The sequence below is a fragment of the Salmo salar genome, chromosome 18 (genome assembly GCF_965601325.2).
Source record: "Salmo salar chromosome 18, fSalSal1, whole genome shotgun sequence".
Taxonomy (NCBI): Eukaryota; Metazoa; Chordata; class Actinopteri; order Salmoniformes; family Salmonidae; genus Salmo; species Salmo salar.
Window position 1 is genome coordinate 49,273,504 of NC_138308.1, and position 24,719 is coordinate 49,298,222.

General features: G+C 43.7%; 1 protein-coding gene across 1 annotated transcript in view; it reads left to right on the forward strand.

Moving 5' to 3' along the window:
* Positions 1-13,167: 13,167 nt before the first annotated feature.
* Positions 13,168-24,719, forward strand: part of LOC106577370 (rho GTPase-activating protein SYDE1) — a 196,267-nt gene continuing 184,715 nt past the window's right edge. The window contains exon 1 of the mRNA XM_082964999.1: positions 13,168-13,471. Within this exon, the coding sequence (XP_082821125.1) occupies positions 13,387-13,471 (85 nt within the window). The 5' untranslated portion in view covers positions 13,168-13,386. The remainder of the gene's footprint in view (positions 13,472-24,719) is intronic.

Consider the following 24,719-nt stretch of genomic DNA (forward strand, 5'->3'; position numbering starts at 1 on the left):
TGTGAGGCTCTTGATAATATCTTTGATTATGACACTGTTGAGGAGGAGAGAGAGGCCAGGAAACTGACAGTGAAGATACATTAGAGGAGGAAGTGTCAGAAGTTGAAGACGACACAGAATATGATCCAGACCAAGAGACAACCGATGTGGAACAATCCAGTGATGAGGAAGAAGGCCTTGCTGAGGTTGTTGGTACATTCCGGGTGAAAGAATGGGAATATGTCCTGGTCTTCATCCCCACCTGAGAGGAGAGGTCGGCTGTCGGCTGAAAATGTTATCAGGATGACCCCAGGGCCAACGAGATAAACCATATCCTGGGTTGATGACATAACATCCTGTTTCAAACTGTTCCTGACAGAGTCAATGGAGACTATAGTGATAAACATGACCAACTTGGAGGGGAGATGTATTTTACAAAGACATTTGTAAAAATGTAATATGGTAAAGTTTTCATGTGTAGTTTTGGGCCTATGTCCTTTCTTTACTAATAAAATCATACCGGTCAGTTTTGACCGGGAACACAACAGATGTTATTTTGTCCCACTATTTAAACATTTGAAATGGTTTCAAAACAAATGTCCTTGTTAACTGCTACTCAGGCTCAGAAGATAGGATATGCATATTATTAGTAAATGTGGATAGAAAACACTCAGAAGTTTCTAAAACTGTTTGAATGATGTCTGTGAGTATAACAGAACTCATATGGCAGGCAAAAACCTGAGAAAAATCCAACCAGGAAGTGTGGAAATCTGAGGTTTGTAGTTTTTCAAGTGATTGCCTATCCAGTATACAGTGGCTTAGGGTTCATTTTGCACTTCCTAAGGCTTCCACTAGATGTCAACAGTCTTTAGAACGTTGTGTCATGCTTCTACTGTGAATGGGGAGAGAATAAGAGCTCCTGGAAGTAGATGAGTGAGAAAATGACATGAGCTCAGTGGTGCGCACTCACGTGAGAGTTAGCTGTGTTCCTTTTCTTTTTTGAAGACATTGGAATTGTCCGGTTGGAATATTACTGAAGATTTATGATAAAAACATCCTAAAGATTGATGCTATACATCGTTTGACATGTTTCTACAAACGTAAATATAACTTTTTTTGACTTTTCGTCGTGACATTTTGCGTGCGCTTCCTGCATTTGGAGTAGTGGACTAAACGCGCGAACAAAAAGGAGGTATTTGGACATAAATGATGGACTTTATCGAACAAAACAAACATTTATTGTGGAACTGGGATTCCTGGGAGTGCATTCTGATGAAGATCATCAAAGGTAAGTGAATATTTATAATGTAATTTTTGTCATTTCTGTTGACTCCAAAATGACGGGTATCTGTATGGCTTGTTTTGATATATGAGCACTGTACTCAGATTATGGCAAAATTAGCTTTCGCCGTAAAGCTTTTTTGAAATCTGACAGAGGTTGCATTAAGGAGAAGTGTATCTATAATTCTTTGAAAAACTGTTGAATATTTTATCAATGTTTATGATGAGTATTTCTGTAAATTGATGTGCTCATTCACCGGAAGTTTTGGGAGGCAAAACATTTCTGAACATTACACGCCAATGTAAAATGGGGTTTTTGGATATAAATATGAACTTTATCGAGCAAAACATACATGTATTGTGTAACATGAAGTCCTATGAGTGCCATCTGATGAAGATCATCAAAGGTTAGTGATTCATTTTAGCTGTATTTCTGGTTTTTGTGACGCCTCTCCTTGCTTGGAAAATGGCTGTGTGGTTTTTCTTGTCTCGGTGCTGTCCTGACATAATCTAATGTTATGCTTTCGCCATAAAGCCTTTTTGAAATCGGACAATGTGGTTGGATTAACGAGAAGTGTATCTTTAAAATGGGGTATAATAGTTGTATGTTTGAGAAATTTGAATTATGAAATTTTTGTTCTTTTGAATTTGCCGCCCGGCTATTTCACAGGCTGTTGAATAGTCTGTCCCGCGGGTGGGACGCTATAAAGTAGTCTGTGATAAATAGCACAATATGTTTAATCTGAGTATTTGTTATAGTCAAAATAATCCGTACATTATCCATTTTTTACTCAAAAACTAGTTGTTTGAGCTCAGGTCAATGAGGCCTACAGGCCATGAATAGCAAATAGAAGTTCAAGAACTTAAGTTGATAAAAATATCTAACACAACATTAGGTGATAATATACGTATTATTATGGATTTATAATCAGCTGTAATGGGGTGGTCATTTTGGACCGGGAACACAGAATTAGTTAACATGAAACAAACATAACAGGAGGGTTAAGAAGTGAGTATAAGCAATGCCCATAATAAAGTGAGTATACGTTTATACCTGTGTCTTAGGGTTACACCACTGGCCCTTTGTGTTTTACAAAATGTGCACTCTCCTACATGAGTGCGCTGGTATTACCGTTGCTGTCCTTTCAGCATCACGAACCTGTCACACACTGAAGACCTAGGACCAATAGGTTATCCACTGAAGGACCAATAGGTTATCCACTGAAGGTCTAGGACCAATAGGTTATCCACTGAAGGTCTAGGACCAATAGGTTATCCACTGAAGGACTAGGACCAATAGGCTATCCACTGAAGGACTAGGACCAATAGGTTATCCACTGAAGGACCAATAGGTTATCCACTGAAGGACTAGGACCAATAGGTTATCCACTGAAGGACTAGGACCAATAGGCTATCCACTGAAGGACTAGGACCAATAGGTTATCCACTGAAGGACTAGGACCAATAGGTTATCCACTGAAGGACCAATAGGTTATCCACTGAAGACCTAGGACCAATAGGTTATCCACTGAAGGACTAGGACCAATAGGTTATCCACTGAAGGCCTAGTACCAATAGGTTATCCACTGAAGGTCTAGGACCAATAGGTTATCCACTGAAGGACTAGGACCAATAGGTTATCCACTGAAGGACTAGGACCAATAGGTTATCCACTGAAGGACCAATAGGTTATCCACTGAAGGCCTAGGACCAATAGGTTATCCACTGAAGGACTAGGACCAATAGGTTATCCACTGAAGGCCTAGGACCAATAGGTTTGCCACTGAAGGTCTAGGACCAATAGGTTTGCCACTGAAGGTCTAGGACCAATAGGTTATCCACTGAAGGTCTAGGACCAATAAGTTTGCCACTGAAGGTCTAGGACCAATAGATTTGCCACTGAAGGTCTAGGACCAATAGATTTGCCACTGAAGGTCTAGGACCAATAGGTTATCCACTGAAGGACCAATAGGTTATCCACTGAAGGACTAGGACCAATAGGTTATCCACTGAAGGACTAGGACCAATAGGCTATCCACTGAAGGACTAGGACCAATAGGTTATCCACTGAAGGACTAGGACCAATAGGTTATCCACTGAAGGACCAATAGGTTATCCACTGAAGACCTAGGACCAATAGGTTATCCACTGAAGGACTAGGACCAATAGGTTATCCACTGAAGGCCTAGTACCAATAGGTTATCCACTGAAGGTCTAGGACCAATAGGTTATCCACTGAAGGACTAGGACCAATAGGTTATCCACTGAAGGACTAGGACCAATAGGTTATCCACTGAAGGACCAATAGGTTATCCACTGAAGGCCTAGGACCAATAGGTTATCCACTGAAGGACTAGGACCAATAGGTTATCCACTGAAGGCCTAGGACCAATAGGTTTGCCACTGAAGGTCTAGGACCAATAGGTTTGCCACTGAAGGTCTAGGACCAATAGGTTATCCACTGAAGGTCTAGGACCAATAAGTTTGCCACTGAAGGTCTAGGACCAATAGATTTGCCACTGAAGGTCTAGGACCAATAGATTTGCCACTGAAGGTCTAGGACCTATAGGTTATCCACTGAAGGTCTATGACCAATAGGTTTGCCACTGCGTAAACATGTCTATAATAAATATAAAGACTGCAGATATTAATGTTAATGAAAGGAGTCTATATATTTGGCCTGGCGAAGCGGTTTTTATGCGCTGACTGAATGGAAACTGATAACTATGAATGTTTTACTCAGCTGGTCTCGCAAGGAATTACGAGTCGTCACTGTCCGAGTACAAATGTAATCCGACACCGAGACAAGACCGAGACACTCAAAATGTGGTCTTGAGACTGAGACTGGTCTGGAGTACTACAGCACTGACTGACTGCCACTGGAGATTTCGGATTGACCATAAATCAGCTTTTAGGAAGTAAGGTCACATCTGTTACACTGGTATCGAGCCCGGATTTCTTTTTCGCGGGACCTGCGAGCCATCTTCAAGATGTATGTATTGGTTGCTGATGCACACCGGAGGCCTAGTGTGTGCATATGAACTGGGTCGACTTTCCTACACCAGCTGCATTCTCAGGTAGTCATAGACAAACTCCTGGTAGCATAAAGGAGTGGGGAAATACATTGGATTGTTTATTATTTATATCTGCCAATATTATATACATATTTAGCTATTTATTTGAGTTTTTACCCTAGTAGCTCAAACGACGCCTTTTTAAAGTTAATTGTTGGTGCAACTCCGCATTTCTACCACCGGGTGGCAGCAGAGTGTCATTTATGTGAGTGGAAGCTGACCTGGAGCGCTGCATTTGAGAGTAGAAAAAACATCGATATGGAGACGAGAACCACAATAGGGAGAGGATGATGATGTTGAGGATGATGATGAACGGAGCCGCAGGCCGTGTAATTCGAGCTATTTTAGGCTGATCTGTTCAGTCGGTTGGACTGTTTTTTCTTTTTTTGGGGGGGATCAAAACATCATATCAAAAGTTATTGGTTGACCAAACACAGATTTAGCAGATGTTATTGGTTGACCAAACACAGATTTAGCAGATGTTATTGGTTGACCAAACACAGATTTAACAGATGTTATTGGTTGACCAAACACAGATTTAACAGATGTTATTGGTTGACCAAACACAGATTTAACAGATGTTATTGGTTGACCAAACACAGATTTAACAGATGTTATTGGTTGACCAAACACAGATTTAGCAGATGTTATTGGTTGACCAAACACAGATTTAACCGATGTTATTGGTTGACCAAACACAGATTTAACCGATGTTATTGGTTGACCAAACACAGATTTAACCGATGTTATTGGTTGACCAAACACAGATTTAACCGATGTTATTGGTTGACCAAACACAGATTTAACAGATGTTATTGGTTGACCAAACACAGATTTAACAGATGTTATTGGTTGACCAAACACAGATCTAACAGATGTTATTGGTTGACCAAACACAGATTTAACAGATCTTATTGGTTGACCAAACACAGATTTAACAGATGTTATTGGTTGACCAAACACAGATTTAGCAGATGTTATTGGTTGACCAAACACAGATTTAACAGATGTTATTTGTTGACCAAACACAGATTTAGTCGATGTTATCGCGGGTGTAGTGAAATTATTGTTTCCCTAGTGCAGTAATACCTAACAATACACATAGATCCCATAAAAATATAAATAAAATAATGAAGAAGCATATAAATATTATAACGTCCATTATGAAAACAGATTGCAGTTAGAGTGCAGTATAACCACAGTATACTGCAAATACTGCTTCCAAAACAACAAATACTGCAATAATTTTGCAGTGTGTCACGCTCTAACCTAGGAGAGCTGTGTTTTCTCTGTTTAGCTAGGTCAGGGTGTGATAGGTGGGTGGGCATTCTATGTTTTGTTTTCTATGTTTTGGCCGGGTATGGTTTCCAATCAGAGGCAGCTGTCTATCGTTGTCTCTGATTGGAAGCCATACTTAGGCAGCCTTTTTTTCCCCTTGGTTTTCGTGGGTAGTTGTTTTCTGTTTTGTTAGTATAACCTGACAGAACTGTTGGCTGTCGTTTTGTTTTCTTTGTTTAAGTGTTTTCATTAAAAGTAAAGATGAGCACTCAACACACTGCGCCTTGCTCCCCTTTATACGACGACCATTACACAGTGTAACTCAAGTTAGAGAGCAGTACTGCAGTTATTCAGAATTACTGCATCCAAAATACTAGTCGACCGCAGTTACTGCATCCAAAATACCAGTCGACCGCAGTTACTGCATCCAAAATACCAGTCGACCGCAGTTACTGCATCCAAAATACCAGTCGACAGCAGTTACTGCATCCAAATTACCGGAGTGGTGCGTATAGACAGTAGTTCTATAGGATGGTGTGTATAGACAGTAGTTATATAGGATGGTGTGTATAGACAGTAGTTATATAGGATGGTGTGTATAGACAGTAGTTATATAGGATGGTGTGTATAGACAGTATAGACAGTAGTTATATAGGATGGTGTGTATAGACAGTAGTTATATAGGATGGTGTGTATAGACAGTAGTTATAAAGGATGGTGTGTATAGACAGTAGTTATATAGGATGGTGTGTATAGACTGTAGTTATATAGGATGGTGTGTATAGACAGTAAATTAATAGAGAAGGTGTGTACAGCAGTCTCTGAGGTTCAGTACCGGGTGGTAGCTGGCTAGTAGCAGGGCACTAAGGTTCAGGGCAGGGGACTAAGGTTCAGGGCAGGGGACTAAGGTTCGGGGCACGGGACTAAGGTTCAGGGCAGGGGACTAAGGTTCGGGGCACGGGACTAAGGTTCAGGGCAGGGGACTAAGGTTCAGGTCGGCTAGTGGAGACTGTTTAACAGTCTGATGGCCTGGAGATAGAAGCTGTTTCTCAGTCTCTCGGTCCCAGCTTTGATGCACCTGTACTGACCTCGCCTTCTGGATGCTAGCAGGGTGAACAGGCAGTGGCTCGGGTGGCTGAGGTCCTTGATGATCTTCTAGATGGTGGTGGGGTGAACAGGCCGTGGCTCAGGTGGCTGAGGTCCTTGATCATCATCTTGGCCTTCCTGTGACACCGGGTGCTGTAGGTGTCCTGGAGGACAGGCAGGGAAGGTGCTATAGATGTCCTGGAGGACAGGCAGGGTAGGTGCTGTAGTTGTCCTGGAGGACAGGCAGGGTAGGTGCTGTAGATGTCCTGGAGGACAGGCAGGGTAGGTGGTGTAGATGTCCTGGAGGACAGACAGGGTAGGTGCTGTAGATGTCCTGAAGGACAGGCAGGGTAGGTGCTGTAGTTGTCCTGAAGGACAGGCAGGGTAGGCCTTGTGTTTTTAATGGTACTGTGAATATGATTAGCTCACTGAGTATCATCTGACAGGTAAACACCATGTTAGTCTACAATAGATGAGAGGGGTAGCTACCTTCTGTTCTCTCTAATTCTTAACAGAATAGTTTTAGGATTGAACTATTTGGCGACTATTCATCCTTGATCTTACAGTAAAGCACTGCAGATATACTGTACATATACAGTTGAAGTCGGAAGTTTACTTACACCTTAGCCAAATACATTTAAACTCAGTTTTTCACAATTCCTGACATTTGATCCAAGTAAAAATTCCCTGTCTTAGGTTAGTTAGGATCACCACTTTATTTTAAGAATGTGAAATGTCAGAATAATAGTAGAGAGAATTATTTATTTCAGCTTTAATTTCTTTCATCACATTACCAGTGGTTCAGAAGTTTACATACACTCAATTAGTATTTGGTAGCATTGCCTTTAAATTGTTTAACTTGGGTCAAACGTTTCGGGTAGCCTTCCACAAGCTTCCCACAATAAGTTGGGTGAATTTTGACCCATTCCTCCTGACAGAGCTGGTGTAACTGAGTCAGCTTTGTAGGCCTCCTTGCTCGCACACGCTTTTTCAGTTCTGCCCACAAATGTTCTATAGGATTGAGGTCAGGGCTTTGTGATGGTCACTCCAATACCTTGACTTTGTTGTCCTTAAGCCATTTTGCCACAACTTTGGAAGTAAGCACCCCCACAACATGATGCTGCCACCCCCATGTTTCACGGTTGGGATGGTGTTCTTCGGCTTGCAAGCCTCCCCCTTTTTCCTCCAAACATAACGATGGTCATTATGGCCAAACAGTTCTATTTTTGTTTCATCAGACCAGAGGTATTTTCTCCCAAAATTATGATCTTTGTCCCCATGTGCAGTTGCAAACCGTGGTCTGGCTTTTTTTATGTCGGTTTTGGAGCAGTGGCTTCTTCCTTGCTGAACAGCCTTTCAGGTTATGTGGATATAGTACTAGTTTTACTGTGGATATAGATACTTTTGTACCTGTTTCCTCCAGCATCTTCACAAGGTCTTTTGCTGTTGTTCTGGGATTAATTTGCACTTTTCGCACCAAAGTACGTTCATCTCTAGGAGACACAACGCATCTCCTTCCTGAGCGGTAGGATGACTGCGTGATCCCATGGTGTTTATACTTGCGTACTATTGTTTGTACAGATGAACGTGGTACCTTCAGGCGTTTGGAAATTGCTCCCAAGGATGAACCAGACTTGTGGAGGTCTACACTTTTCTTTCTGTAGTCTTGGCTGATTTTCTTTTGATTTTCCCATGATGTCAAGCAACGAGGGACTGAGTTTGAAGGTAGGCCTTGAAATACATCCACAGGTACACCTCCAATTGACTCAAATGATGTCAATTAACCTATCAGAAGCTTCTTTAGCCATGACATCATTTTCTGGAATTTTCCAAGCTGTTTAAAGGCACAGTCAATTTAGTGTATGTAAACTTTGGCCCACTGGAATTGTTGGAAAATGTACTTCTGTCATGCACAAAGTAGATGTCCTAACCGACTTTCCAAAACTATAGTTTAACCAGAAATTTGTGGCGTGGTTGAAAAACAAGTGTTAATGACTCCAACCTAAGTGTATGTAAACTTCGACTTCAACTGTACCTAGATAACTATACAGTCTATAGATCAATACATACCTGGAGAACTATACAGTCTATATATCAATACATACCTGGAGAACTATACAGTCTATAGATCAATACATACCTGGAGAACTATACAGTCTATAGATCAACACATACCTGGAGAACTATACAGTCTATAGATTATTATACAGCCCTATAGATCAACAAATGAAATCAAATTGTATTGGTCACATACTGTCACGTCCTGACTATAGTAAGATGTTATTTTCTATGGTAGAGTAGTGTTTTTCTATGTTTTCTATTTCTATGTTTAGTTCTAGTTTTTCTATTTATATGTTGTTGTTTTTTGGGATGATCTCCAATTAGAGGCAGCTGGTCCTCGTTGTCTCTAATTGGAGATCATATTTAAGTAGTTTTTTTTTTCCAGTTGTGTTTGTGGGCAGTTGTATGCTGTTTAGTCTATGTACCTGACAGAACTGTGCGCTGTCGGTTTTTTCTCTTTGTTATTTTGCTTCAGTATTTTGAGTTATAATAAATTATCATCATGAGCACTCAACACGCTGCGCTTTGGTCCCCTCTCTACGATAGCCGTTACACATACATGTGATTAGCAGATGTTATTGCGGGTGTAGCGAAATGCTTGTGCTTCTAGCTCCGACAGTGCAGTAATATCTAACAAATTACATAACATATACCCAATACACACACTCATCTAAGTAGGAATGAATTAAGACTATATACATATGGACGAGCGATGTCAGAGCGGAACGGACTAAGATACAGTAGAATAGTATTGAAAACAGTATATACCTATGAGATGAGTAATGCCAGATATGTAAACATTATTAAAGTGACAAGTGTTCCATTCCTTAAAGTGTCCAGTGATTTCTAGTCTGTATGCCTATAGGGAGCAGCCTCTAATGTGCTAGTGATGGCTGTTTAACAGTCTGATGGCCTTGAGATGTTTTTCAATCTCTCTGCCCCAGCTTTGATGCACCTGTACTGACCTCGACTTCTGGATGATAACGGGGTGAACAGGCAGTGGCTCGGGTGGTTGATGTCCTTGATAATCTTTTTCGCCTTTCTGTGACATCGGGTGCTGTAGGTGTCCTGGAGGGTAGGTAGTTTGCCACCGGTAATGTGTTGGGCAGACTGCACCACCCTCTGGAGAGCCTTGCGGTTGCGGGTGGTACAGTTGCCGTACCAGGCGGTGATACAGCCCGACAGGATGCTTTTAATTGTGCATCTGTAAAAATGTGTGAGGGTTTTAGGTGACAAGCCACATTTCTTTAGCCTCCTGAGGTTGAAGAGGCTCTGTTGCGCCTTCTTCACCACACTGTCTGTGTGGTTGGTCCATTTCAGTTTGTCAGCAATGTGTACGCCAAGGAACTTGAAGCTTTCCACCTTCTCCACTGCGGTCCCGTCAACGTGGATACAGGGGTGCACCCTCTGCTGTATCCTGAAGTCCACGATCATCTCATTTGTGTAATGAACACGAGGGGAGACAGAGAGCAGGTGTTTATTGCAAAGGACCACAGGAGGAGAAAGGTAGCTGTGTCCAGGGGCAGGCAGAAGATCATACACAGGGGGTCCAAAAGGGCAACAGTACAGGCAGGGAAAAGGCTAGTAACGTAGTCCGGCAGATCAGGCAATAGGTAGATAACAGGAAATTTGATAGGCTAAATTACAGGCAGGGAATAGGCAAAGGCATCGTTAGTGAGGCAGGCAAAAACTATCATACACTGGAGGAGTAAATTACCGGAAATACAGAGCTCAGAAAAACGTGTGTCACAAAACTAACAATACCTCACAATGATGGGGGTGCAAAGAACTGAACTAAATAGTGTGTGATAATGACATACAGATGTGTGAACAGGTGATTAGAATTCAGGTGATTGGGATCTGGAGAGTGAGCTGCGTTTAGGGGATCTATGTGTTTGAGAGTGTGAGCTGGAAGCAGACGTTACACTTTGTTTTGTTGACGTTGAGTGAAAGGTTGTTTTCCAGGCGCAACACTCCCAGAGCCCTCACCTCCTCCCTGTAGGCTGTCTCGTCATCGTTGGTAATCAAGCCTACTACTGTTGTGTTGTCTGAAAACTTGATGATTGAGTTGGAGGTGTGCTTGGCCACGCAGTCAAAGGTGAACAGTGAGTACAGGAGGGGGTTGAGCACACACCCTCGTGGGGCCCCAGTGTTGAGGATCAGCAGAGTGGAGGTGATGTTTCCTACCTTCACCATCTGGGGGCGGCCTGACAGGAAGTCCAGGACCCAGTTGCACAGGGTGGGGTTCAGACCCAGGGCCTCAAGCTTAATGATGAGCTTGGAGGGTACTATGGTGTTGAATGCTGAGCTATAGTCAATAAACAGACTTCTTACATAGTATTCCTCTTGTCCAGATGGGATAGGGCAGTGTGCAGAGTGATGGCAATTGCAACGTCTGTGGATCAATTGGGGTGGTAAGCAAATTGAAGTGGGTCTAGGGTGTCAGGTAAGGTAGAGGTGATATGATCCTTGACTAGTCTCTCAAAGCACTTCATGATGACAGAAGTGAGTGCTACGGGGCGATAGTCATTTAGTTCAGTTACCTTTGCCTTCTTGGATACAGGAACAATGGTGGCCATCTTGAAGCATGTGGGGACAGCAGACTGGGATAGGGAGAGATTGAATATGCCCGTAAACACACCAGCCAGCTGGTCTGAGCATGCTCTGAGGACGCGGCTAGGGATGCTGTCTGGGCCAGTAGCCATGCGAGGGTTAACACGTTTAAATATTTTACTCACGTCGGGCCACGGAGAAGGAGAGCCCACAGTCCTTGGTAGCGGGTTGCTTCGGTGGTGTTATCTTCAAAGCGTGCGAAGAATGTTGTTTAGCCTGTCCGGAAGCGAAGACGTCGGTCTCAGCAACGTGGCTGGTTTTCTTTTTGTAGTCCTTGATTGTCTGTAGTCCCTGCCACATACGTCATCGTGTTTGAGCCGTTGAGTTGCGACTCCATTTTATCTCTACTGACATGTAGCTTGTTTGATTCCCTCGCGGAGTGAATTACTACACTGTTTATATTCTGCCATATTACTAGTCGCCTTGCCGTGGTTAAATGTGATGGTTTACGATTTCAGTTTAGCGTGAATGCTCCCATCAATCTACGGTTTCTGGTTAGGGTAGGTTTTAATAGTCACAGTGGGTACAACATCTCCTAATACACTTCCCGATGAACTCAGTCACCGTATCCGTGTATGCATCTAAATTATTTTCTCAAGCTACCCGGGACATATCCCAGTCCACGTGATCAAAACAATCCTGAAGCGTGGATTCTGAATGGTCAGACCAGCGGTTGAATTTTACGAAGCACGGGGTACTTCCTGTTTGAGTTTCTGCCTATAGGACGGGAGGAGCAAGATGGAGTCGTGGTCAGATTTGCCGAAAGGAGGGCGGGGGAGGGCCTTGTAAGCATTCCGGAAGTTTGAATAGCAGTGGTCGAGAGACGGTCAATATGTTGATAAAACTTCAGCAGCCTAGTCCTCAGATTTGCTTTGTTAAAATCTCCAGTTACAATAAATGCAGCCTCAGGATATGTGGTTTCCAGTTTGCATAAAGTCCAGTGAAGTTCTTTGAGGGCCGTCGAGGTTTCGGCTTGAGGGGGGGGATGTAAACGTTCGTGGCGATGACGGAGGAGAATTCTCTTGGGAGATAATATGGTCGGCATTTAATTGTGAGGTATTCTAGGTCGGGTTGAACAAAATGACTTGTATGTTCCTAGAATTACACCATGACTCGTTAATCCCAACCCTCTGTCCTTCTGCTTCCCGGAGAGATACTAATTCCTGTCTGCACGATGTATTGAGAATCCTAAACGTAATAATAACAACAGAAGTAAAGACTAGGTAATATCCTAGCTTAACTTCCTCAGTTCAGTGGTATGAGTTGTATATGTATATATATATATGGGTTGCATATAGTCCAGGTCTGTTGCCTAATTCTTTGGTCATGGTAAAACATATAGAATGATTTCCAGAAGGGCCAGCAGAGGGAAGCAGTTCTCCATGATAGAGTCCTCACATTACCATAGTCTCACATCAGGGTTAGAAGGACCTACTGGCTTTATTAACCTTTAGGTCATTCAGCAGGCACTTTTATCCAGGGCTTCTTACAGTGCAGGGCATTCAACTAAAGTAGATAAAACAACCACATATCACAGACATAGCAAAGATTATTCCATGTAATTACAAGCTTATTACATAGTTATTCATTTGCTCCATGTTTAATTACAGTGGAAAAGGCCATAGGTCATTGTCTATGAGATGTAGAGTAAGTGTTGCGTTGTTACAATGCATGAAACCTACTGTAGTTTTAACCATGCCTTCGCTGAAACTACATCTCCCATGAGCACTTGCGTATTCCCTGCCGCTCAACTCTCTCGCACTAGAGGTGGTTTAAAAAAAAAAAAATAGAAGTTTGGGAAAGAATCCCAGGAATTCGTTTCCTGTGAAATTTGGCAAGACGAGAGACCTGGATGTAGGGCCAAGCTCAGAGAGCATTGACCAAGTTCCACAGACAGAGATGGGCTCACACAACAGTCCTTTTACAGATGGACCGAGGACAAGGATGAGGAATTAACCCGCTTTCCCAGTCCGCTTGTTCCGAGTAGGGAAAAAACACACACGGGGTTTCAGCCATGGCTGAACCCCTGCTGAAACGGACGTTCTCTCGGCTGCGGGGAAAGGATCGATCCCGGCGGAAAACGGATCCCAAACTTAATGGTAACTGTAAAACGATGTTAAGAGTTTTAATTCCTTTATAAAGACACGTTTTGTCTTTTTCACATGTGTGTTTTTTTTAACCCAAACTAGATAATCAATATGTAATCCAGCCTTACACAAATATCAGACAGCTGCCGATGACGGAAACATGTATTGTAAGTTACTTTTTGCGGGCAACTCATTCCGTCGGCAGAAGAAAAGCCATATCTTTTCATCAAACACGCACGATACGGTGATGCTATTTATGAAATATTGGCGTTACGCTACGTCAAGGATAGGAGTGAAGCAGCTGAATACACTTTGTATTGGTTAAACTTTAACATGTTTCACAATGCAGAAGTCACTCTGGGCATTGTTTACATTCTTTTGGTCTGTCGACAGAGAAACACGGAGCCAAGAATAAATAGCACAACAGATCTAGAGAGAGAATACCGACGGTAACACAACAGATCTAGCGGAGAATACCGACGGTAACACAACAGATCTAGAGAGAGAATACCGACGGTAACACAACAGATCTAGAGAGAGAATACTGACGGTAACACAACAGATCTAGAGAGAGAATACCGACGGTAACACAACAGATCTAGAGAGAGAATACTGACGGTAACACAACAGATCTAGCGGAGAATACCGACGGTAACACAACAGATCTAGAGAGAGAATACCGACGGTAACACAACAGATCTAGCGGAGAATACCGACGGTAACACAACAGATCTAGCGGAGAGTACCGACGGTAACACAACAGATCTAGCGGAGAATACCGACGGTAACACAACAGATCTAGAGAGAGAATACCGACGGTAACACAACAGATCTAGCGGAGAATACCGACGGTAACACAACAGATCTAGCGGAGAATACCGACGGTAACACAACAGATCTAGCGGAGAATACCGACTATAACACAACAGATCTAGAGAGAGAATACCGACGGTAACACAACAGATCTAGAGAGAGTAGCGTTAAGTCAAAGAAAGGACTACCGTTATCTCCAGAACGGGCTACCGTTATCTCCAACGGGCTACCGTTATCTCCAACGGGCTACCGTTATCTCCGGAACGAGCTACCGTTATCTCCAACGGGCTACCATTATCTCCGAAATGGGCTACCGTTATTTCCGAAACGGGCTACCGTTATCTCCAGAACGGGCTACCGTTATCTCCGAAACAGGCTACCTTTATCTCCGAAATGCTCTACCGTTATCTCCGAAATGGGCTACCTTTATCTTCGAAACGGGCTACCGTTATCGCCGAAATGGGCTACCGTTATCTCCGAAATGGGCTACCGTTATCTCCGAAATGGGCTACCGTTATCTCCGAAATGCTCTACCGTTATCTCCGAAATGGGCTACGGTTATCTCCGAAATGCTCTACCGTTATCTCCGAAATGCTCTACCGTTATCTCCGAAATGGGCTACCATTATCTCCGAAATGGGCTACCGTTATCTCCGAAATGGGCTACCTTTATTTTCAAAACGGCTACCGTTATCTCCGAAATGCTCTACCGTTATCTCCGAAATGCTCTACCGTTATCTCCGTAATGGGCTACCTTTATTTTCGAAACGGCTACCGTTATCCCCGAAATGGGCTACCTTTATTTTCGAAACGGCTACCGTTAACCCCGGAATGGGCTACCTTTATTTTCGAAACGGCTACCGTTAACCCCGGGATGGGCTACCATTATCTCCAGAATGGGCCTAAAAAAAATGCATTTGTCTGCAGATGTGCCAGTGTTACATAATTCAGCCATTCAGGATCAATACACGCGAGTCAGACAGGGCGGGGTCGCGCCTCTCCAACCCTGCCCCAGACCTTCCTATAGCGGTTCTGTCTAAATGGGATACAGACAGTTTATGTCAAATAGTTTTTTTTTAGCATTTTACCTAACCCTAACCCCTTTTCTAACAACCTAATTATCCTAACCTTCTGCTTAAGTTCTCTTGACCTGCTATGAAAAGTAAATTCTGACATAAGCTGTATACCTTGTAATCGAAACCATTTATAGTCTAGATGTTACAGACAGTAGATTCCCACACATTGACACAGAGAGATCACCCAGAGAGAGAAGATGGTGCTGGGGATTTGTATCCTACACAGAAACAAGAGCCAATCTACACCTCCCTCCTCTTCATCATTAGTAAAGTCAACTCACAGAAACGGGCCAACCTACACCTCCCTCCTCTTCATCATTAGGAAAGTCAACTCACAGAAACAGGGGCCAACCTACACCTCCCTCCTCTTCATCATTAGTGAAGTCAACTCACAGAAACAAGAGCCAATCTACACCTCCCTCCTCTTCATCATTAGTGAAGTCAACTCACAGAAACAAGAGCCAATCTACACCTCCCTCCTCTTCATCATTAGTAAAGTCAACTCACAGAAACAGGGGCCAACCTACATCTCCCTCCTCTTCATCATTAGTGAAGTCAACTCACAGAAACAAGAGCCAATCTACACCTCCCTCCTCTTCATCATTAGTGAAGTCAACTCACAGAAACAAGAGCCAATCTACACCTCCCTCCTCTTCATCATTAGTAAAGTCAACTCACAGAAATGGGCCAACCTACACCTCCCTCCTCTTCATCATTAGTAAAGTCAACTCACAGAAACAAGAGCCAATCTACACCTCCCTCCTCTTCATCATTAGTAAAGTCAACTCACAGAAACAGGGGCCAACCTACACCTCCCTCCTCTTCATCATTAGTGAAGTCAACTTACAGAAACAAGAGCCAATCTACACCTCCCTCCTCTTCATCATTAGTGAAGTCAACTCACAGAAACAAGAGCCAATCTACACCTCCCTCCTCTTCATCATTAGTAAAGTCAACTCACAGAAACGGGCCAACTTACACCTCCCTCCTCTTCATCATTAGTAAAGTCAACTCACAGAAACAAGAGCCAATCTACACCTCCCTCCTCTTCATTATTAGTAAAGTCAACTCACAGAAACAAGAGCCAACCTACACCTCCCTCCTCTTCATCATTAGTGAAGTCAACTCACAGAAACAAGAGCCAATCTACACCTCCCTCCTCTTCATCATTAGTAAAGTCAACTCACAGAATCCGGCCAACCTATACCTCCCTCCTCTTCATCATTAGTAGTAAATGAACAGAAATATAAATGAAAGAGCATCATTGTGCCAGTCTACTCTCTGCCCTCAACTCTGTAGTCATGTGAATAAGGCCTTTATAAAACTCTTGGATTGGATTTCACCAGGGCTGGACAGCATATGGGCTGGGACTCTGTTTGAGAAAGCTGTATTTGTCCCACAGTCCCAAGGTTGAAGGGCAATGACAAACATTAATGTTGAAGTCTGTGTGAATGTGCCAACATTTAGTTTTCTCTCCTCCTCTTCTCTCCTCTTCTCTCCTCTTCTCTCCTCCTCTTCTCTCCCCTGTTTACTCTCCTCCTCTTCTCTCCTCTGTTTTCTCACCTCCTCTTCTCTCCTCTGTTTACTCTCCTCCTCTTCTCTCCTCCTGTTCTCTCCTCTGTTTACTCTCCTCCTCTTCTCTCCTCTGTTTACTCTCCTCCTCTTCTCTCCTCCTCTTACTCTCCTCTTCTTCTCTCCTCTGTTTACTCTCCTCCTCTTCTCTCCTCTTCTCTCCTCTGTTTACTCTCCTCCCCTTCTCTCCTCCTCGTCTCTCCTCCTCTCCTCTGTTTACTCTCCTCCTCTTCTCTCCTTTTCTCTCCTCTGTTTACTCTCCTCCTCTTCTCTCCTCCGCTTCTCTCCTCTGTTTACTCTCCTCCTCTTCTCTCCTCCTCTTCTCTCCTCTGTTTACTCTCCTCCTCTTCTCTCCTCTTCTCTCCTCTGTTTACTCTCCTCTTCTCTCCTCCCCTTCTCTCCTCCTCTTCTCTCCTCTGTTTACTCTCCTCCTCTTCTCTCCTCCTCTTCTCTCCTCTGTTTACTCTCCTCCCCTTCTCTCCTCTTCTCTCCTCCTCTTCTCACCTCTTCTCTCCTCTTCTCTCCTCTGCTTTTCCTCCTCCTCTTCCCTCCTCCTCTTCCCTCCTCCTCTTCCCTCCTCTTCTCTCCTCCTCTTCCCTCTCTCCCGCAGCAGTAGCATTATGGATGACATCGCTGTTAGGTCAGAGGGGGCGTGTCATATACTCCAGTGTATAACAGAGCCTGTTTTGTACAGACCCTGTTGTTGAGGATGATGATGAGGATGATGATGAGGCATTACTGATGAATGGACACATTGAGAAATGCTCCATCACTAACATTAAATTGGCCTATCGCCTATAGTTGTTACAGATGACAAAATGTGAGTGGCCTGTCATGTCTGGACGAGGTGATCCCATTAGTCCTGTTGGGACTACCTAGGTTCCTGGTTTCAGAAGGCTGAATGGTGATCCCATTAGTCCTGTTGGGACTACCTAGGTTCCTGGTTTCAGAAGGCTGAATGGTGATCCCATTAGTCCTGTTGGGACTACCTAGGTTCCTGGTTTCAGAAGGCTGAATGGTGATCCCATTAGTCCTGTTGGGACTACCTAGGTTCCTGGTTTCAGAAGGCTGAATGGTGATCCCATTAGTCATGTTGGGACTACCTAGGTTCCTGGTTTCAGAAGGCTGAATGGTGATCCCATTAGTCCTGTTGGGACTACCTAGCTTCCTGGTTTCAGAAGGCTGAATGGTGATCCCATTAGTCCTGTTGGGACTACCTAGCTTCCTGGTTTCAGAAGGCTGAATGTTGATCCCATTAGTCCTGTTGGGACTACCTAGGTTCCTGGTTTCAGGAGGCTGAATGGTGATCCCATTAGTCCTGTTGGGACTACCTAGCTTCCTGGTTTCAGAAGGCTGAATGGTGATCCCATTAGTCCTGTTGGGACTACCTAGGTTCCTGGTTTCAGAAGGCTGAATGGTGATCCCATTAGTCCTGTTGGGACTACCTAGGTTCCTGGTTTCAGAAGGCTGAATGGTGATCCCATTAGTCCTGTTGGGACTACCTAGGTTCCTGGTTTCAGAAGGCTGAATGTTGATCCCATTAGTCCTGTTGGGACTACCTAGCTTCCTGGTTTCAGAAGGCTGAATGGTGATCCCATTAGTCCTGTTGGGACTACCGAGGTTCCTGGTTTCAGAAGGCTGAATGGTGATCCCATTAGTCCTGTTGGGACTACCTAGGTTCCTGGTTTCAGAAGGCTGAATGGTGATCCCATTAGTCCTGTTGGGACTACCTAGGTTCCTGGTTTCAGAAGGCTGAATGGTGATCCCATTAGTCCTGTTGGGACTACCTAGCTTCCTGGTTTCAGAAGGCTGAATGGTGATCCCATTAGTCCTGTTGGGACTACCTAGGTTCCTGGTTTCAGAAGGCTGAATGGTGATCCCATTAGTCCTGTTGGGACTACGTAGGTTCCTGGTTTCAGAAGGCTGAATGTTGATCCCATTAGTCCTGTTGGGACTACCTAGGTTCCTGGTTTCAGAAGGCTGAATGTTGATCCCATTAGTCCTGTTGGGACTACCTAGCTTCCTGGTTTCAGAAGGCTGAATGTTGAACCCAGCAGTCAGTGTGGTTTAACCAGGCTAGCCTACCGTGGGACCACATTCCCACCCTGAGAACATGTCTGTCTGTGAAAACAGAAAGTGCATCCCAAATGGCACTCTTTCCCCCTTTACAGAGCACTATAATTTTGAGCAGAACCTTATGGGGCCCTGGTCAATGTAGTGCACTAAATAGGCCAGAGAGTGCCATTTGGGACACAACAAACAAAGTCTGAGTCAAGGTTTGCTCGTTCTGCTGCAGTCCACTGTAATAACCTCCAACTACGTTTCCAGAATACTTCAAGGATCTGATGGTTTCAACAGCCTGGCCTGTTCCAGCCAGCAGGACACGCTGTATCCCAAATGGCACCCTATTCCCTATATAGTACACTACTTTATACTACAGCCCTATTCCCTATATAGTGCACTACTTTATACTACAGCCCTATCCCCTATATAGTGCACTACTTTATACTACTGCCCTATTCCCTAAATAGTGCACTACTTTTGAGCAGAGCCCTATAGGCCCTATCAAATCAAATCAAATGTTTATTGGTCACATACACATATTTAGCAGATGTTATTGTGGGTGTAGCGAAATGCTTGTGTTTCTAGCTCCAACAGTGCAGTAACATCTAACAATTCACAACAAGACACACATCTAAAAGGTAAAATGTATGTAATTAAGAAATATATAAATATTAAGACAAGCAATGTCGGAGTGGTATTGACTAAGAAACTATAGAAACATATGAGATGAGTAAAGCAGTATGTAAACATTATTAAAGTGGCCAGTGGTTCCATGTACAGTTGAAGTCGAAAGTTTACATACACTTAGGTTGGAGTCATTAAAACTCGTTTTTCAACCACTCCACAAATTTCTTGTTAACAAACTATAGTTTTGGCAAGTCGGTTAGGACATCTACTTTGTGCATGACACAAGTCATTTACCAACAATTGTTTACAGACAGATTATTTCACTTATAATTCACTGTATCACAATTCCAGTGGGTCAGAAGTTTACATACGCTAAGTTGACTGTGCCTTTAAACAGCTTGGAAAATTCCAGAAAATGATGTCATGGCTTTATAAGCTTCTGATAGGCTAATTGACATAATTTGAGTCAATTGGAGGTGTACCTGTGGATGCATTTTAAGGCCTACCTTCAAAGTCAGTGCCTCTTTGCTTGACATCATGGGAAAATCAAAAGAAATCAGCCAAGACCTCAGAAAAAAAATTGGAGACCTCCACAACTCTGGTTCATCCTTGGGAGCAATTTCCAAACGCCTGAAGGTACCACGTTCATCTGTACAAACAATAGTACGCAAGTATAAACACCATGGAACCACGCAGCCGTCATACCGCTCAGGAAGGAGACATGTTCTGTCTCCTAGAGATGAACATACTTTGGTGCGAAAAGTGCAAATCCATCCCAGAACAACAGCAAAAGACCTTGTGAAGATGCTGGAGGAAACAGGTACAAAAGTATCTATATCCACAGTAAAACGAGTCCTATAATCGACATAACCTGAAAGGCGTTCCGCAAGGAAGAAGCCACTGCTCCAAAACCGACATAAAAAAGCCAGACTACGGTTTGCAACTGCACATGGGGACAAAGATCATAATTTTGGGAGAAAATACCTCTGGTCTGATGAAACAAAAATAGAACTGTTTGGCCATAATGACCATCGTTATGTTTGGAGGAAAAAGGGGGAGGCTTGCAAGCCGAAGAACACCATCCCAACCGTGAAACATGGGGGTGGCAGCATCATGTTGTGGGGGTGCTTTGCTGCAGGAGTGACTGGTGCACTTCACAAAATAGATGGCATCATGAGGAAGAGAAATGATGTGGATATATTGAAGCAACATCTCAAGACATCAGTCAGGAAGTTAAAGCTTGGTCACAAATGAGTCTTCCAAATGGACAATGACCCCAAGCATACTTCCAAAGTTGTGGCAAAATGGCTTAAGGACAAAGTCAAGGTATTGAAGTTGCCATCATAAAGCCCTGACCTCAATCCCATAGAAAAATTGTGGGCAGAACTGAAAAAGCGTGTGCGAGCAAGGTCTACAAACCTGTCTCAGTTACACCAGCTCTGTCAGGAGGAATGAGCCAAAATTCACCCAACTTATTGTGGGAAGCTTGTGGAAGGCTACCCGAAACGTTTTACCAAAGTTAAACAATTTAAAGGCAATGCTACCAAATACTAATTGACTGTATGTAAACTTCTGACCCACTGGGAATGTGATGAAAGAAATAAAACCTGAAATAAATCATTCTCTCTACTATTATTCTGACATTTCACATTCTTAAAATAAAAGTGGTGATCCTGACTGACTTAAGACAGGGAATTTTTACTAGGATTAAATGTCAGGAATTGGGAAAAAACAAAGTTTAAATGTATTTGGCTAAGGTGTATGTAAACTTCCGACTTCAACTGTAGGGCAACAGCCTATAATGTGCAGGCTTTGAGTAACCGTGTGGTAGCCGGATAGTGATGGCTATTTAACAGTCTGATGACTGAACAGGCCGTGGCTCAGGTGGTTGATGTCCTTGATGACCTGCGTTTGCGGGTGGTACAGTTGCCGTACCAGGCATTGATACAGCCCGACAGGATGCTCTCAACGGTGCATCTGTATAAGTTTGTAAGGGTCTAATTGGCCTAGCCAGATTTGTCTTCAGCCTGCTGAGGTTTGAAGAGGTTCTGTTGCACCTTCTTTACCACACTGTCTGTGTGGGTGGACCATTTCAGTTTGTCAGTGATGTGTACGCTGAGGAACTTGAAGCTTTACACCTTCTCCTCTGCTGTCCCTTCAATGTGGGGGCGTGCTCCCTCTGCTGTTTCCTGAAGTCCACGATCAGCTCCTTTGTTTTGTTGACGTTGAATGAGAGGTTGTTTTCCTGACACCACACTCTGAGGGCCCTCACCTCCTCCCTGTAGGCCGTCTCGTCGTTGTTGGTAATCAAGCCCACTACTGTTGTGCCGTCTGCAAATTTGATGATCGAGTTGAAGGCGTGGAGGTGTTGTTTCCTACCTTCACCACCTGGGGGCAGCCCGTCAGGAAGTCCAGGACCCGGTTTACACAGGGCGGGGTTCAGACCCAGGGCCCCGAACTTAATGAAGAGCTTGGAGGGTACTATAGTGTTGAATGCTGAGTTGTAGTCAATGAACAGCATTCTTACATAGGTATTCCTCTTGTCCATATGGGATAGGGCAGTGTACAGTGTGATGGCGATTGCATCGTCTGTGGATCTGCTGGGTCGGAATGCAAATTGAAGTGGGTCTATGGTGTCAGGTAGGTTGGAGGTGATATGATCCTTGACTCGTCTCTCAAAGCACTTCATGATGACAGAAGTGAGTGCTACAGGGGCGATTGTCATTAAGTTCAGTTACCTTTGCCTTCTTGGGTACAGGAACAATGGTGGACATCTTGAAGCATGTGGGAACAGGAGCCTGGGATAGGGAGAGATTGAATATGTCTGTAAACACTCCAGCCAGCTGGTCTACGCATGCTCTGAGGACGCAGCTAGGGATGCTGTCTGGGCCGGCAGACTTGCGAGGGTTAACATTCTTAAATGTCTTACTCACGTCGGCCACAGACGAGAGCCCACAGTCCTTGGGAGCGGGCAGCGTCGGTGGCACTGTGTTATCCTTAAAGCGAGTGAAGAACGTGTTTAGCTTGTCCGGAAGCAAGATGCCGGTGTCCGCGACGTGGCTGGTTTTCCCTTTGCAGTCCGTGATTGTCTGTAGTCCCTGCCAGCGATTTACAAGTTTTCATAACAATCGGTAATCAGCTTTTTTGGACACCGATTATGGCCGATTACATTACAATCCACGAGGAAACTGCGTGGCAGGCTGACCACCTGTTATGCGAGTGCAGCGTCAAAATGACCTTGTGGCTGCAAGGAGCCAAGTGTCACAACTGTCGTCATGGAGAGAAGAAGACCAAGGTGCAGCGGAGTTAGTGTTCGTTATATTTAATAAAGCAACAGAGAACACTATACAAAACAAAGAAAACCGACAGCCAACAGTCCTGTCAGGTGCAAACACACTAAACAAGAAACACGACAGTACAACAGTCTTGCAGGCTATACTAAACACAGTGCAAAAACAACTACCCACAAAACACAAAGACAAACACACCCTACTATATAGGACTCCCAATCAAAGGCAACTCAACACACCTGCCTTCAATTGGGAGTCCAACCCCAATGAACTATACATAGAACCACAGACATAGACCAGTGACAAACCCCATACACATACATCAACTCCCCTCTGCCACGTCCTGACCAAACTACAATAACCAAATATCCTCTATACTGGTCAGGACGTGACACCAAGGTAAGTTGCTAGCTAGCGTTATACTTATCTTATAAAAAACAATCAATCTTCACATAACCACTAATTAACTACACACGGTTGATGATATAACTAGGTTAACTAGCTTGTCCTGCGTTGCATATAATCAATGCGGTGCCTGTTAATTTATCATCGAATCACAGGCTACTTCAACTTCGCCAAACGGGTGATGATTTAATAAAAGGGCATTCGTGAAAATGTACCTAACCATAAACATCAATGCCTTCCTTAAAATCAATACACAGAAGTATATATTTTTAAACCTGCATATTTAGGGAACAAAATGGCGCCGTAGAGAGAACACGGTGTTTCAGCGAGCTCACGCGGTATTCGTAAATTTATATTCTTTCATTAATCTCCTAGCTTGAAAAAGTGGTAGAATTGGCTAAATAAGTTACCCTACAATGAGTCTTGGCGACTATTTCTCAAAAATCCCCGACAACATGCCCAACAGAGCTACTAAGAAGTCGACCAAAACCGCCATCCATGTAGATGTGCAGGAGGAGCTAGCTAACGTTAGCGAATCTAACAGCATTACAGATCCAGGCACAATGGACCTGGTGATTCAAAGGATGACGGATAACATTACTAAAGTGATCGATGTTAAGATAAGAACGGTCCTGGAAGCAATAGCAGGCCATTCAGCTGAACTACAGAGGGTTGTCAAACGTGTTGATGAGGCGGAAGGAAGAATTGCTACTGTGGAAACTTCAACTACATCCATGGACACTAAGATAAAAGCACTTGAGAAACAGGTGCGCGAAATGGCGGAGCACATTGACGACTTGGATAATCGAGGACGCAGATGCAATATACGTGTTGTGGGACTCCCGGAAAATTCTGAAGGGACACGTTCAGTAAAATTTTTTGAGGAATGGATCCCTGGCTACCTACAAATGGACACTAAGGCTGGTCGGGTGAAGCTAGACAGAGCACATCGCTCTCAAGCACCGATACCTGGTCCCAATCAGCGCCCACGACCAGTGGTTATAAAGTTCCACAACTTTACCGACAAGCAGCGCGTCATGGATGCGGCTAGAAACATCGGTTCTGATGGTAGTCAACGTAAAGGTCCAAAGGTCTCATTCTTCAATGATTATTCCACAGCAGTTGAACGAAGGCGCAAAGCGTTTGATGAGGTGAAGGCCCGACTCAAGAGAATGAAGATCGACTACGCACTGCTGTACCCGGCCACATTGAAGATTATGGTCAACGGATCGCCTAAAAAACTCTACACATCTGAAGAGGCTGCTGCGTTTATTGACTCTCTCGGGTAAATAACCTTAAGCTGCACCTCCGCAGCATTGGATAACGTCTTATTTTATTTTTTATCTGATCATGAAACAGGGGTGTAAGTTCTCATGTGCTCCTGTTCAGTGACATTCGTATTGTTATTATTTTT